Consider the following 15,784-nt stretch of genomic DNA (forward strand, 5'->3'; position numbering starts at 1 on the left):
ACATCAATACTCGTAAATCATCCCTCGTTTAACTTTTCCTCGCATTTACAAATGGAATTTAACTTGTTGGTGTTTCTTTTCTTAGATGATTTGGTGATGTTTTTTTTTTTTTAACTCGGTAATATCCTTAATTAAAAAAAAATTACGGCTAGTTCAGTATATAAATATTTTCACTGAAAGTGATTGAAAATTACAAAACTATTGTTTTCTATCCTCGCACATAGATTTGAATGGTCTAAACCATTGATTAATATTGACCATGAAGGTGAAATTTATTAAACAGACAGCATTTAATAGCAGTCCATGATTGACTTGAATACGCATCTTTTTTTCTGAGACATGGCTCAGTTATAAAGTGTCATCTCACATTATAAGTTGTATATTGAGTCGATGTCACCAAATAAGTAGGTGCCTCTTTAATATGTCAAATTGTTGGTTTCAGTTTCAGTGAAATTATCATAACCATGTGTTTGCAATTTGTTTTAAAAATATTCCATGTCTGCATGTGCTTGGATCTTCCTCATCCATGTGGGATCTTAATTTAACTGTTGACTTACAAGTTGGTAATCTGGTTGGTGGTTTCGAATTTTCCATTTTTTTTTTGTGGTGATTGATGAAACTAACATGCAAATGCAAGAAAGCGATGATGACAAGTAATTACTGTCACATATGGTTTGGAAACTAACATTGTCGAGTGGTCTCCACCGTAACACTTGATAGGTTGTGCTGCGGATCAGAGCCAAGTTGCTTTCAGCAGTTCAATCACTGCAATTAGATTTGATGTTAAATTTTGTTAACGATTACGGATTAGAATATATTTTTTAGGGTATAGAGATTGGAGTGTTCTTTTTCTATCAGTGTTAACGTTATCCTGAACATGATGAGATGTAGGTATTAATTGTTTTCGAAGGACTTGTATTAGGATAGATTTTAGTATAACGCTTATCCTCAAAACAAACGAATGCACATTGAATTTTATATAAACATTATGTATTTAATGTATGTAGATATTACAATTTGTCATTAAATTGGAGTAATAATCACAAAAACAGTGTATATAGAGATAAAGTTATGAACAACAAAATTACCATCGGAGAAAAATGGAAGAAGGAACACTGAAGTTGGTGGTTATTTATTATCAATTATTGTAAATACAATTTTGCATTTATGTTCTTTCTTTTTCTTCATTGCTTCACACGCACATATATAATAAAATATAATATAAGATGCTTTAACTATTTTGTTTTTCAATTCATTAGATGATGAAGAATATGGATAAGAGGAGTCATGACTTTGAAAATAAAAGTCTTGTGATTAAAAAATAATGGCATGAGGATAGTTTTGTAGTTTCACACCTCCTAAATAGCTTGTTCTTATTTCATTTGTCTGAAGTGAACATCTTTCTCAAATTAACTTTCTCTTAATCCAACTATTGTAATGATAAATAAATGGTATTTAATCTTATAACCATGTGTCTTACAAATTCTCTCTTATTTATGACTTGTCTCAACAACTCAATGAACGAGAATGGTTATAATAAAGTTAATTAGACTAACGTTTCTTTGAATTGTCTCCTTTTTTATTTTAAGATAAAAAAAAAACCTTCCAATGTCTTCAAGTATTAAAGATATTGTCTCTATATAAGTTCACGGAAAAATTATCAAACGACGTTGCTTTTTATCAATCCATGTGTTTGACAAAATAGAACAACCATATTTGTTCTATATACAATTTGTTATCTTTTAACAACTTTTCAATGTTATTCATCTCCATATTAAGGAGTGAAACTTCAATTTCATAAAGAGCTAGAAAAGTAGGCTCATAAGAATTGATAGCATCAATCATATCTTTGAAAGCTCTTCAACCATACAAGGTTAAATGATAAGCTAGCTTAATACTAAAATGCAGTTTATTGATGAACCAATACCTTCAAAGTTAATTACATCTTAATGTTAATTTTTTCCCTTAACAAACATGTATGACATTTATTAAAAACCAAGGATGTGTTCACTACCTTAATAACTATAAACAAAATTTAAAATGATAAAATGAAAAGTTTTGTATTAAAATTATAATTTTATTATGTTAAAAATAAAATATATTAATACTTATTATATTGAACTTGAACTGATTATTTATCTTAAAATATATGCTTACAAGCTAAAGTGTTCATAGCTAAAATAGGAAACCGACTATTTATAAATATGTTTACAAGCTAAAGTGTTCACTGTTACAATAGGGTGTATATAAATCAGTATTGTCGTGTCCTCTGGTAGTGCCAACCAAATCAATGTATAGTAGTAATAAGAATGGAGTAGCGGTAAAGGCAGATCCATGGTAAAGCATACATACAGGGAACCATATACATTCAAAAACAAAGTTAACATTCTTTCTCAAATTTTATTTATTTTCATTTTTTCGTTGACAGGTTATATTTTTAGTTGAAAGGACAGAAAACGAGAGCAGTGAGTTGGGATCCCCCGACACACCTAAAATCAGAGCCAGCAGTGGTTTTCATGTCATGTCTAGATACTTGGACCCACTGCCAAAACATGTCAGGTAAGCTGGGGATAATTTTTTGGAACAGTTAACGATATAATTTTAGTAAAGCTGAGGAAAAAAAAGTAAAAGTGCACTAAAATTTGTTGTATAATAATAATTAAAAAAAAAAAATCAGTTTGTTTGACTCTGAAAAATCACGAAAATAAATTATTTTATTAAAGACATCCCCTTCTGAGGTTATAATACTCTCCTCAGGATTGACTTGGCGCAAACAGATTCCTCAGAAATCAACTGACTTGATAACTATATCAGCATTTTTCTTGGACTTCATTATAAGTTCTGCATTGAGCCTGTCGTTGTTCTCTATCTGCATCATGAGATATAGTGATGCATGCAAGTGTATATCACTCAGTGCCAACAAAATAGATCAAATATATACATTCAACACGCAACTGGGCAGATAATCAGAATAACTAATATCATAAGTTACAAGATGAGTAGTTTACCCGTTGTTTAGCAATGTCTGGAGGTTTGCCTATAGATGGAGGAGACACAAATCACAAGTAAATTCAAATGTCTTCCTTAGGGAGGAAACTGATACACATTGGAGAAAAGTACATGGTAAATACCAGTTGAAATATGCCTCTTTAAAACTCGCTGCATAGCTTTGTCAATGTCAATATCAATAAACCTAGAAAAGAATAGGAACGAACAAATTACAAAAAAGGATACCCTTGACAATTCTCTTAAGTTCAAAAGCAGAAATCGCTATCAGATTAGGTTGCATCTTTGTTGATTCATGTAAAGCCATTTTCTACAGATTTTGAAATTGCCCAACTGTCATTCTACAACATAAACCACCAGCTCCAGTCTCACAGGTTATGTAGATATGAAACAAAAATGCAGAAAAATGAACATAAACCACTGACAGGGACCAGAATTCGCTAGTTTGAGATTTTAGTGAACTCTTTCAACAAATGGTGCAACTAGAAAGGCAAATAGTCATGCCAAAACAATCATACTATGCTGTCAGAATACATTAGATTCCAAACAAAGCTATACATTCTTTGCTTTCAGTACAGGTCTAAAGACACATGTGCATGTATTTCTTATCTAAACGACAAAAGTGTATAATAATACATAGTTTTTTATCAGATGAATACACTCTCATAGCTAAATATGGGACTTATAGAAGAAATAATTGAGATATGAGCCTCGAAGTGAATCGATGCGTTTATTTCTATCCCAAGGCATCTGTATCTTCATGGGCTTCGGAAACCAAAGATCTAGCTAGAAACAATAATTACATGCATGAGACAAGCACAATTAATGATCAGCTGAAATACGTGGTTCAGTAACATACAATTCTTTCACAAGAAGAATTTTTAAGCAGTGTCACCGGCTCGGCTGAATTTTCATCAACTTAACGTACAACTTTCAAAACTAAAAAGATCAACAGGAAGTATAGAAGACATATGTGCCTGGGTGAAATCAATACTTGCCATTTCTCGTCAAACAAAGATGATATCTCCTTCCATACCCCATCTTCCAAGAGTATATAGTTACCTTCTACAATAACAACCTTGTGCCTAAACAAATGAAAAATATAATAAAATATATTCATGCAGTGTATATCAACCTATCCAAAATAATCAGACATGTAGCAAGTAGCAACAACTTTTAAATTATAAACCCTGATGTGTGAAAAGACAGCTAATTGGGGATTTGGGGATAAACAAAGAAATAAGAATACAAGTCTTACAGAAAAACCTCGTATTACAAGATATTATTGCCTTACAGAAAAACCTCACTTCAGAATTGTTCATCATATCGATAATATAACGAACAACCAAACTATTGAAACCAATGTCTTCCCGGAGCTTAATGTGTCAGAATTGTTATACATGTACTAAATTACCATAAAGTTGAATTATATTTGGTACATTACTCAACAGAAAATTCTTGAACATGTAAGTTTAAATTGTGATACCCGGATTTTTTGTTTAAAAAATATTTACTGTATCTTGGCAAGAGTTTTAAAGATAATGGATATCGTAACCAATTCAAACATAGACACAATCATATCATCCGGTGGAGAATCTGATTATTCCCTGTCAAACTTTATCTTCTAGCCTCATTAATGACGACAATTTCTCTCAAGGTGTTAGCTTTAAATATTTATCTTTCATCATTTGCTTTTGTTCAATATATAATTATAATGTGTCAAATTATCAAAATGTCCACATTTTAATGTTGAAATACTCACTGAAGGTTCACAAAGATATCATCTTCCACTGGGTCCCCAACACCATGGTCAAACGATGGTACATAAACTGATCCCTGAAGATTTTGTTTCACCAAAATGCAAAAGAGCAAACGAGATAAGAATTCCACCATGTCAATCCATAGATGCTAACTGTTCTTTCTGTGTATCCCAGTTTTCCCACAGAATTCGCCCATAGAGAGATAATCCGCATAATTTGAGCTAGAAAAATTTTATGGCCATGAACCAATTCTAATGTTTCCAATCCTGCTGATAATAACACCGCTAAATCTTAAAAGTTAATAATAATAAATCTTACATCAATTCTTAGATTCTTGAGACATGTGAGTAGCCGCAATGAATTGAATGTCCAGGGAGCTGATATACCAATTGAAAGATCAATGACTTTCTGATGAAATAGAATTTCTGGAATTAATGAATAATAAAAAATACCTCCCCTTCTGGCGTGTGCTTCCTCAGGATTCTATTATCAAAAAAATCACTCAGAATGTCAGAATTATGATTCCTCATGCTATCAACGGTAAATAAGGATCTCATTTCACAGGTATTTGTACAGTTTACTAAATGTAGTTCACTCTAGAACTTCTATTTCTATTTGTTTGGAAAGGTGACTAATTTATGGTCTAATCTTCCAATAATGTGAAAGTAGCATCAATTCAATTTCAAAGGAAAGAGATCACTAAAAAAATACATCGCATGTGCATATCCCAACCTTTTGAATACTTTGTCAAATGGAAAATGACAACAGATAACCCACTTAATGCACTTTAAAGTACAACTGATTTGATTGTTCCCTAACTAGTCAACTGTAGATCATCACTAAGATCAATGAAATGAATCTGGTATAAAATTTCATATGGATAGCAACAAAAAATGTTGAGCAGCAGGACACTTACCTCCATTGCATCTAGTTCAGAACGATAAAGATGAAAACCATCCATGGGAAGGACAATCGCAATATCTGGAGGTTGCACCTTAGAGTCAAAGGAAGAAGCTTTCTCTAGCCAAATTTTGTTTATGCGTCTGGCTACTTCGTGTGCTAGAGTGCTCTTTCCAGCACCTGGAGGACCAGCCAGGCCAACTAAAAGCCTATGCAAGTATCACAGAAAGCGTGACTAACGTGATTAAAATATGAAGACACAAAAGGACAGTATAATTAGTTGATGCTTGATTATATCTTCTACTTCACTAACCTCGCCACTTCCACCCCCGCAACCCCAAAAAAAAAAGGTGTAAAGGAAGGAGCTGTAACCACTTCACTAGATTTGATATAATAAATAAATTGTCAAATATTGGATAGTAGGAAACACATATTTAATGGAAGGTAACATAAAGAATGGCAAGCAGATAAGTAATATAGCAGTTTGCACAACCCAACCAAGGCTTTCACGACAGAATTTGGTTATTCAGTGGTTAAAGTTTAAGGTATAAATAACAGTATAGCTATGACAGTCACATAATACTTCAAAATCATGCAGTGGATAGTACTGATAATGTATTTAGCACATAGGAGAAGACACAATGTATTTAGCACAAAGGAAAAGACACATTTAATGGCCCTATACAACATGGTAGAGGATATACATCATTCTGCAAGGAAAATTACATTCTATACAATTGCATTATTACTCAGAATAACCTTTGTTTTTGTAACTCCACAAACAATAACTTACTTGTGATTAGGATTTGATGACAGTAACACCAAAGGCAGAAGACGTGCAACTAATGCATCATATAACTCATCAACACAACTGCATAGTACAAGAACCAGAAGAAACAAAATAAACTCAATTCAGACAATCTTTTGTAGCTTTTTCTACCGCAAAAAAACTATGTAGCCAAATTTCAATGCTATGCTCATCTTCGTGTACTGCTTTTTACGGGTTCACCAAAGCTTTTATTCCTGAGAAATCAACTGCTCTGTATATTGTAATTCAAGCTCAATAAGCTTGATGAATATACAAGAGAACATGATAGAGAGCTTGATGAATAAACAACTGTTATCATTGATCAGAAAAAACTGCTATACAAAAGATAGAAAGTTCATTTATATACAAAGCTAAAATACAGAATGAGAAAGACTAACAAATTAATTATGTTTTACTATCAATAATTGAGAACTAACAATGAAAAAACAACTGATCATGTTTTACAATCAATGATTGAAAACTAACTTTAGCTAAGATGCCCCCACAACCTTGGAATAGATGTTTGACATTCCGAGCTTGGAGTGAAATGAGCAAAATCAGCGGGTAATAAAGCCTTTGGGTGGACACCAGTTAACTGAAGATATGAAAAAAACTGGTAGGAGTTGAGTAAACCCAAGTTGACCTTTTCAAAAACAATGACAATCAATTCCAATCTGCCTTGTTCTTTCATAAAAAATGAGATTGGCAGTTATATGGAGAGGAGAATGACTCTCGTAATAAAAGAAAGCAGGTCTGTCAAAATAGATTTTAAATTTCTCAAGCAAATACATCAGCCCACTAAAAATTTACATGCTGCGGTAGCAAGAGGAACTAAGAGAAACTGTTTCTTGAACCTCCATGAACTGAGGGATGGGCTTACACGGTAAAAAGAATCACAGATTGACAAGTGTCATGGCAATCAGACGGACCAGTCAGAATCACTAAAACCCTTGAGCTGAATATGATTTTCTTAGAGAAATATATATATCTAAACCAGAACCATTCTTGAGATATTGATAGTTGCTTGTTGATCAGAAGAAATGGGGGAATCAATGAAATGACTTAGATGTTGCACTACATAGGAAATGTCAGGTCAAGTGGTGGAAAGGTAAAACAATCTACCAATCATATAACGATAATGAGACGAATCAAGGAGAGCACTACCAGAAGCTTGATGTAGCAATAGTCAATTTGGGAGCTCACAGGTTTAGCACCAAGAAGCCTGTATCAATGAGAATTTCTAGTCATACTTGCACCAATAAATATGAATTCCAGTTCTGTTATGGGAAACTTCAAATCCAAGGAAAAACCACAAAACCAAGATCTTTCATGTGTTTATCAAGAATATGAGTGATAAAGATGATCTCAAAGATGTCATTTTGAGAAAGAAGAATGTCGTCAAAATATGAGTAGAGCATTGAACAAAAAGGTAACCTTTGTATTGATAAAATGTACAAAGGAGGGCAAGGATTCTGTTAATATAGAGAATGAAAAGAGACAGGGCTGTAAAGAACCGCAGATAAAAAGAAAACCCCTATAACAAAAACAATATCAAACTGAATACAGTACTAACAGAAACCATGTATCTGATAGAACCCTGAAGGTTTACGTTAGGAAAAAGCATAGAAATTAGTAAGAAGTGGTTAGGATAGTTAGGAGTAAGAAGTGGTTAGGGTAATTAGGAGGAGTTTTAATCAGCAGTTAGGAGGAGTTTTGTTAGCAGTTGAGTCTGCTTTACTATCAATGACTGAAAACTATCAATAGCTAAGACTAAGTTCCAATGTTAGCAGCTAAGACTGCTTCTGAATAACTACGGTTCTTTGTTAACTAGAAAATAATGACACAGAATCAATGTCGATCATTCAATTAGTAAATATCACGTGAGTTGAATTCTATGCTGAGTTCCGCATTTTCCTTGAATGATTACCAAAATTTGCTCATGAATGTAAATATCCGTGCACCATACCCCACAAATGAGCTTGACATCTATATCATATATTCATGTTATATTTGCAAGTGGATGAAAGAAAAAAGTACATACGAAGATTAAAAACACATCAAAGTATACAACACGAAACATGTTATACCTTCCCTCTACAACGTGAATTTGATCCTTTTCAGCTGATAAAACCTGGCAGAGCAAATAACGGTAACAAACATATTAACAAGGCATGCAGAGCCAACACTCTAATGAAAACTTATATGCGTTTGAAATCTCTTACAAACAAACGTATTATGTTGAAATGACATGAAAATTTGATTTAATAAATCAATTCTCATTTGCAAATCGTTTTGGTGGTATATTTGATGCTTATACAAAACTGAATTCTGAACCTTAAAGAGAGAACTCTTCCTCGGGTGAAGTGACAGCTGCACAAACTTGCTAGAACGAGCGATGGACAGTGAAGACGGAATCCGATCGCGATTCTCCACTACTCTCAGGAGCAAAGGTTCTGCGAGAAGCGAAATAAGAAGGAAGATTGAAGTAGTGCGCGGATAGAGTAAAACGAGGAGGGAATGTAATGCGAAATTTCGGTTGCGAAATCAGAACCATATAAGGATTACATAGAAGCATACCTGCCGAAGCACGAACCTTATTCCAGTACCCTCTTCCCGTCGTTGAAGAGAAAATTGCTTCCATTTACCCGGATTTCAAAAGCCTTCAACTGTATGGCGATGACACTACGTCATGGTATTATATGAGTGCTTGATCATATATTTAATTAAATTTAGTTTAAATGATTATTCATCAAGTCGTTGTAGTATAGTGGTAAGTATTTCCGCCTGTCACGCGGACGACCCGGGTTCGATCCCCGGCAACGGCGTTTTTATAAATTTTGTTTTTTTACTTTAAAATTTAGAGCCACAAGTATTATTTGGGGTTTGTCTACTTTAGCTGGTACATATATTAGTCAAAATATTATTTTTTTCTTTTATAATATCAAAATAATCTCATTTTAATCTCAACAAAAAACTTTAAAACGAGTCTACTGTACTTTGGAATAACAAGGAACTGCAGTATTACAATTTTATACACACTAAATAAAATAATTATAAAAATTCAAAACGAAAATAGAAAAGCAACCTTATATAATAAAGATAAAAATTAAACTCAAATACAATTTAAGTTTTTTTTATAAAAAGAATACTTTGGTTCTTGTTATTTTATTGAAGTTTTTGTAAAATACTTATCTTTGTTTCAGTTCCTATAATAGTTTTTCGTTATGAATTGCTCTCTTTCAATAGAAACCAAAATAAAACAAATGAACACATTATAAGGACAAATAAAAAAACTGAGTGAACATCAAAAATTATAGGAAATAAATGTCAAGAACTAGAGAATAAAAAAAGACTTCACCATTTATTTAAATCGAAATTATTAAGACTGTTATATTTATCAAAGTTTAAGGTGTAAATGAGCTCATTTGAGAAGGCATAAAAAGGAAATTAAATTCAAACAATCATTGGATATTTCACTTGGATCTAAGTAAAATTATATTCAAATCAACAGAGAATTAATGCCCTCGTGCGAAATCAATATTCAAATATTCGCTTTAGTAGATATTCGTTTAATTTCAGTATCTTACACAAAACTATATATACTCCACCATTTTTGTGTCCAAATGGTATATTATATTTATTTTGCTCTAAAACTTTGTATATTATAACTGCATATTGAATTCCAACCTGAGTTGATTATGTGAAGGAAACGAATATGTGTGAGATAGAGAGAGCGATTAACACAGACTATATTGGCAGCAGCTCCAGACCAATAAATTTGTGGGTAATTTTATTTGAAAAAATCCACGGAACAGAATGACAGACCTGAGGTGACTAATCACAGTGCTAAGCGATAACAGATTGCGTAAAAAGAAAGTTATCGCATTCTATTTTATCATAGGGGCAAATTCGAGAACCAAATCCGAACTATTTTGTGCCTAGTAGAGTTTAAATAACATGCAAGGCGTTAACAGCTATCTGAGATTCAATTTGATTCATCTCGTGTCTTCTCAATCCAGAAGCACGTTACAAAGTCGTCTCTTCTTTCTACTTCTCTTCGTTTCTTCATCGGGCGACTGCACATTTTTAAAAAATTGTGTAAACTATGTTAGAAAAATGAACACTAAGCTGAGGTGTTTGAATCCAAAATAAAATCATCATAGCACAAGTAACAAGTTAAAGTATCCAAGCAAGTTCTAATCCCGTTTCCATAATGTGGAATGAAAAGAAATGAATGACTTTGCGGAAAGTGACAAAAAGCCACTGGCCACGGTGGGTTACGGAGATAGCTTCCTAGTTACTACTAACATTCTTAAAATTCGTCTATTTAGCAGAATAACAAATGACACCAAATTATTCTAAAACATGATCTGCTATTTCTTTTAGCTTTACCTCAGTATTGACTAAATGAGGGACCCGAACCCTTTTGGAGCCATCAGGTAATCGCTTACAAGGTGAATAGTTTTCCACATCAGTAAAAGCATTGCAAACCTGCAAACAAATCACAACCACGAATGCAAAGGTACGTTTGGGTTAGAACATGAAGAATTCCAGAAACCCGGGTAAACATGTTTTGTTCATTAACTAAGGGAATTTATTTCTTCACAGTTACTCACAACTGAAGCTTCCATTTTAAAAAGCCTATAGAACTATAAATTAAGAAGAAAATATCTGAACTGTTTCGATACCTGACTTTGGATAGCCCCTACTAACATGTCCTGACAACCAGACGCATGCACATTTTCTAAACTAGGGCACTGAAGCAACAGTCTCTCTGTAAAAAAATGGTGAAAAGGGATGAAACAACTATTTAAGGAAATCCTTAATGTTGCATCAATTCTTCAGCTGATAACAACCATAGAACGGGTGTGAAAATACTACCTGGGTGCAAATTTCTACAAGAATTTAGATTCAGATCCTTGAGCTGAGTGCAGTTTAAATATAAGGCCTGTATATTAATTCAAAAAAAGAGACTCCAAATATTAGAAGCGTGAGAAACTAACATGTTCAATAAACTTTCCCAGTCAAATAAAACTTACATCCAAGCCCGAACATCCCCATAAACTAAGTTTCTTTAAACAGCTGTGTTTGATGATTAGCTTTTGGTTTGTAAGGTGTAGATTAGTAATAGGCATCTTCTGTAGTTTGTGGTTATTTTCATCGGCAATTGGATTGCCAGAATCTGGTTCACATATTGTCATGCCACAGTCCATAATTTCAAGATGTGGCAATTGGGCAGTAGCAAACTGAATGCCACCTGAAATGTAAGATAAAGAGGTTAAGGTAGAAATAAACCAAATGAAAGTTAGTAAACCAGTTGAGTATAAAACAGTGATTACTTGAAGTCACATTAGGGCAAAGAGCTAGAAGAAGTCGTGTCAATGTTTCAGAGAACACATTGCAAATCATGCTAATGCCACTGTCACTGACGCTGGATCTGTTATATAGAAAAATAACCGTTAAACAAACTTCTTGAACAGGCAACACAGTCAGATATGCAATATCCAATAACATTGACCACTTCTATGTCAATTAACTAAAATTGATCAATCTAAAGACTACTTTATATCGTAACATTAATCATTCTCCATTAACAATAACCAATCTAACAACTAATTGACCAGTGGTTGTAGACTTTTAGAAAAACCGCTGTATTAGACCAAAGACTGCAGTTGGCTGAAGAGAATCTATTTTGGTCACTCATCCACTCATAAAGCATGAGGTACTGTTCTGGATTTTCCACTTCTATATAAAATGTATCGAGTTGCAACAGACCTTTAATTTTTTCCATTTTCAAGACATACGCAAATTTTCAGGATATTGAAGGAAACCAGAATGGAATCACACATACCCACTGAGATCAAGCAATTCCAGATTTGGATAGCTTGAGGCAATGGCAGCAACAGATGCATCAGTAACATCAGATCCAGAAACAAGTGAAAGCATTCGCAGCCCCCTAATTAACAGAAGCAAAAAAACTTTGTCAGGGCAAATATTGCAACAGCCATTGAAATATAACCTATGACACATAGATACCATACATCTATCAATATCATACATGTTTGATATGCAGTATGATTACTGTAAAAAAGTATAGCATATTAATTTGCAAACGATGTCTTTAAATATGTATAAAGAATTTATAAAACACATAAATAAATACATAATTCTAATTTTGCAAATTCAAATTAAAAGCATTTTAGACATTAGTACATGACTAAGAAAAAAATAAAAATTACAAATCACTGTCATCATAAATTACTTCCTATTCTCTACGAATAGGAATAGTACCATGTTCATTCCTTTCTTGAGGGGAGTTACTGTTTTTGAATCATTGGAGAGTAGCGCTTCAATGTTTTCATACTATACATGTTTCTATACCTTGCATGTAGCTAGCAACTAGATTTTCATACTTTTCTTTAAGCAATGCGAGATACGTAACAAATATGTATCAGTGAAATATCCACAGTTCTTAATATCGGACACATTGAGTGCATACATATAAAACAGGTTAAAGTGCTAGTGATTCATCGAATATAACAAAACAAAAATAAATGAGAATTGCTCCTATAAATAGTGGTTGCTTATTATAGAAACTGTTAGGAAAACAAAAATGTATATTTCATAAAAAAATACTAATTATATATGTTTATAATGCAAAATTCGTGTCAACAACTACAAAATGAAATAAACCTATGTTATTCTATGCATGTCTAGTACAAACTTAAGGTGACATTAACATTGACCGCTATATGGATTATGGTAAAGCTTAAATCCCCTTACACAATTCAAAAAGGAGGCCAGCAATCCTAGACTTAAACAAACCTTAGCTGAGCAGCAGTAAGAGCGAGCACTGCAGTATGAGAAAGCTGCATTGAATATATACGTATGTTTTGCAACCTGGGGCAACTTCTTCCCAAACCTTCAACCATGGTTGCAAGATCAGTACTGTTATTTTCTCGATGAGAAAACTTCAATGAAATCTCCCTCAAGTGAGGACAATTAAAAACCTACCAATTCAGAGCATCTATTAGTAACCAGAGTTCACTCCGAGGCTAAGATCAAAGGGATATATCAAATTCAGAAATTTAACAAATCTAACAGAATTAAAAGAAGATAGAAAAGTAATATTACCATCTTAGAATGAGAGTACAGATCGGACAGCCAAATGGTAGAAAGACTAGAAGAACAAAGAACGAAGCCTCCAAGGCTAGAACAGCCTTCCATCTTAAGGCTTTTGAGGCTCTTTTTATCAGCAACAAATCGACCTAACTCAGTCCTGCATAGTTAAAGTTGCAGGAAAGGCAAAGTTAATCAGTAAAAAGTAGCATCCTCTGGTTATGTTGCATATTTCAATACTAGTACAAATTGTTTATAGCGTGTTTTGTAACCGCTCAAAACTATCCTTCTCAAATCTATGTAAAGCTCATTTTTTTATATTATTTCTTTAAATGTCACTCCTCTCATATAAACCAAAATCTATAACAAAAGAACCTTAAAGATTTGCAAACACAAACTTACCTAATCAATTCATTAATAATACCAAATCTGCAATTATTAGGTGCAATTGTTAACTTAAATAAAAGTCCTCAAAATCTGAGATTCCAAACCCTAACTAGAATTAGAGTTATATACAATTTTGTCTCTGTTGAACCCAAGCCATAATCACGTATTCACGACTTAAAATTTCACCTTAAGATGCAAACTCTAGTGTTCAACAGCTAGAAAAAAAATCATGGAAAACAAAGAACATATAAATAAAAGAGTAAAAACGTAAAACATACCCAGTGATCCGATTGACTGCAGAATCAGAAACCAAAATCTCCAAGAATATCAAATTGGGGCACGAAAATGCAATGCAAGCCAGCATTGTGGAATCCAAATCACTGCAAGATCAAGGAATATATTATACAGTTAAAATCTCAACCCAACACAAATTATTTTATATATCCTGTGAATGATGATTAGATCGTTGTCCTAATTAGAGTATGATGTCCAACTTATAGTATGGTGTTATTCAGAACTGACTTTTTCTTCCCATTAATCAAATCACATCTTATGGATTCCAAAAGATCTTGCACCTCAGTGCAGACATAAAGGAATGGATGGATGTTTCAAATTACACTGTTCGATTTTCATTAGTTCGGATAAGATAAAAAAAAAATAAAAGAACCGGACCTTTCCATTACAAGAGAGAGACTCACAATCCCCGGACATTTCTGCAACATCGACGCCACGAAACCCACCTGAACACTCGCCGGAACCCTGAGTCTTAACTCCTCAGCCGCCTTCCACAATCTTTTCGTCATATCCCTCCAGCCTCTGGACACCTTCGCCGCCGTTAAGAGTCCCGATGGCGGGAGCCTCTTTAGCACGTCCCAAAGGACATTCCCGGGCAATCCAGACGAATCTAGATCATCCCCCTGGGGCCACATGGCCGAGGACTCCAATGGATCAAGACCGTCAGATTCTTCATCATCAAATGACAGAGCACGACGCGGGTGGAGAGGAGGGCAGCCAGCGGCGGAGAAGGAGGAAGGAGCAGATGCTGCCACAGAGAGAGAAGAACGGGAAGGAGTGGCAGAAGTGGAGGTGGCGGGGGTACTGACGGTGCAGATATGGCCCTTCTTAGGGAGACCGCAGCGGCCGCAGTTGTAGCTACCACGTTTCTTGCCGAACTTTGATTGGGAGGAGACAGCATTGGAAGATCTTGGGTGAAAGTGTTGCATGGTGTGAACTCTGAGAAGTGAGGGATCTTGGCGGAAACAGACACAGTGGAGGCTTTGAGATGTAACATAAAACAAAGGTTCAGAGCGGGAGAGTTCGCGCCATATTTGTTTTCTTCATTTTCTGTGTTTCAGGCTTCCATTTCTTTTATTAAATTCTTGTCTGAATTAAATATAAAAATTAAGTATTTAGGAATCAAATCAATGTTTTACCTTTCTCTTTAAATCAGATTTTATGTTTCTTATTACTGTAATTATAGTTTTAAAGTTCCCTCCTGATTTTAAATAAATTGCATAATTTATAACTAAAAATTATATTTCAAATTTTTCTTATATTTTTCATGAATAAAATAGATTATAAAATACAATTTATATTTATTTTTAATACTAATATATACATACATATATATATATATATATATATATATATATTAATTAGTGAAGCACACATCATAACTTGTTCACTTGTTCCAGGATAAAAATAATAAAATTATTTTTATTATAATTATAAAAATAAATCACTTTTACAATATTTAAAAATAAATTGAGAAACTATTTAAATTTTAAAAACAGACATATAAAAA

General features: G+C 33.5%; 2 protein-coding genes and 1 non-coding gene across 8 annotated transcripts; 1 reads left to right on the forward strand and 2 right to left on the reverse strand.

Moving 5' to 3' along the window:
• Positions 1-2,631: 2,631 nt before the first annotated feature.
• LOC108347985 (putative uridine kinase C227.14) lies at positions 2,632-9,142 on the reverse strand. 6 transcript variants are annotated; one of them, XM_052872981.1, is made up of 14 exons: positions 9,052-9,142; positions 8,809-8,927; positions 8,562-8,605; positions 7,639-7,696; positions 6,984-7,069; positions 6,460-6,537; positions 5,683-5,875; positions 5,219-5,249; positions 5,085-5,143; positions 4,769-4,842; positions 4,005-4,091; positions 3,132-3,193; positions 3,009-3,037; positions 2,632-2,869 (listed from the first exon to the last, which is right to left on the reverse strand). In XM_052872981.1, exons 1-14 carry the CDS (start codon positions 9,113-9,115, stop codon positions 2,783-2,785), a joined length of 1,071 nt encoding a protein of 356 aa, XP_052728941.1. In that variant the 5' UTR covers positions 9,116-9,142; the 3' UTR covers positions 2,632-2,782. The 6 variants fall into 6 exon arrangements, 4 of the variants coding, with proteins under 4 accessions (XP_052728941.1, XP_052728942.1, XP_017442960.1 ...); XR_008246978.1 differs by lacking the exon at positions 3,132-3,193 and adding an exon at positions 3,235-3,316 and having other exon boundaries at positions 2,818-2,869; positions 3,009-3,096; XR_008246977.1 differs by lacking the exon at positions 3,132-3,193 and having other exon boundaries at positions 3,009-3,096.
• Positions 9,143-9,227: 85 nt separating this feature from the next.
• Positions 9,228-9,299, forward strand: TRNAD-GUC (transfer RNA aspartic acid (anticodon GUC)). Its single transcript has one exon. It is a non-coding gene; the product is annotated as a tRNA-Asp (tRNA).
• An 890-nt stretch (positions 9,300-10,189) lies between these two features.
• Positions 10,190-15,297, reverse strand: LOC108347952 (F-box/LRR-repeat protein 17). Its single transcript, XM_017587416.2, has 11 exons — positions 14,653-15,297; positions 14,259-14,360; positions 13,609-13,753; positions 13,300-13,484; positions 12,326-12,430; positions 11,814-11,911; positions 11,514-11,731; positions 11,356-11,422; positions 11,163-11,248; positions 10,867-10,965; positions 10,190-10,550 (listed from the first exon to the last, which is right to left on the reverse strand). The coding sequence occupies exons 1-11, from the start codon at positions 15,201-15,203 to the stop codon at positions 10,485-10,487; spliced, it is 1,722 nt and encodes a 573-aa protein (XP_017442905.1). The 5' UTR covers positions 15,204-15,297; the 3' UTR covers positions 10,190-10,484.
• Positions 15,298-15,784: the final 487 nt, after the last annotated feature.

Source organism: Vigna angularis, chromosome 2 (genome assembly GCF_016808095.1).
Source record: "Vigna angularis cultivar LongXiaoDou No.4 chromosome 2, ASM1680809v1, whole genome shotgun sequence".
NCBI lineage: Eukaryota > Viridiplantae > Streptophyta > Magnoliopsida > Fabales > Fabaceae > Vigna > Vigna angularis.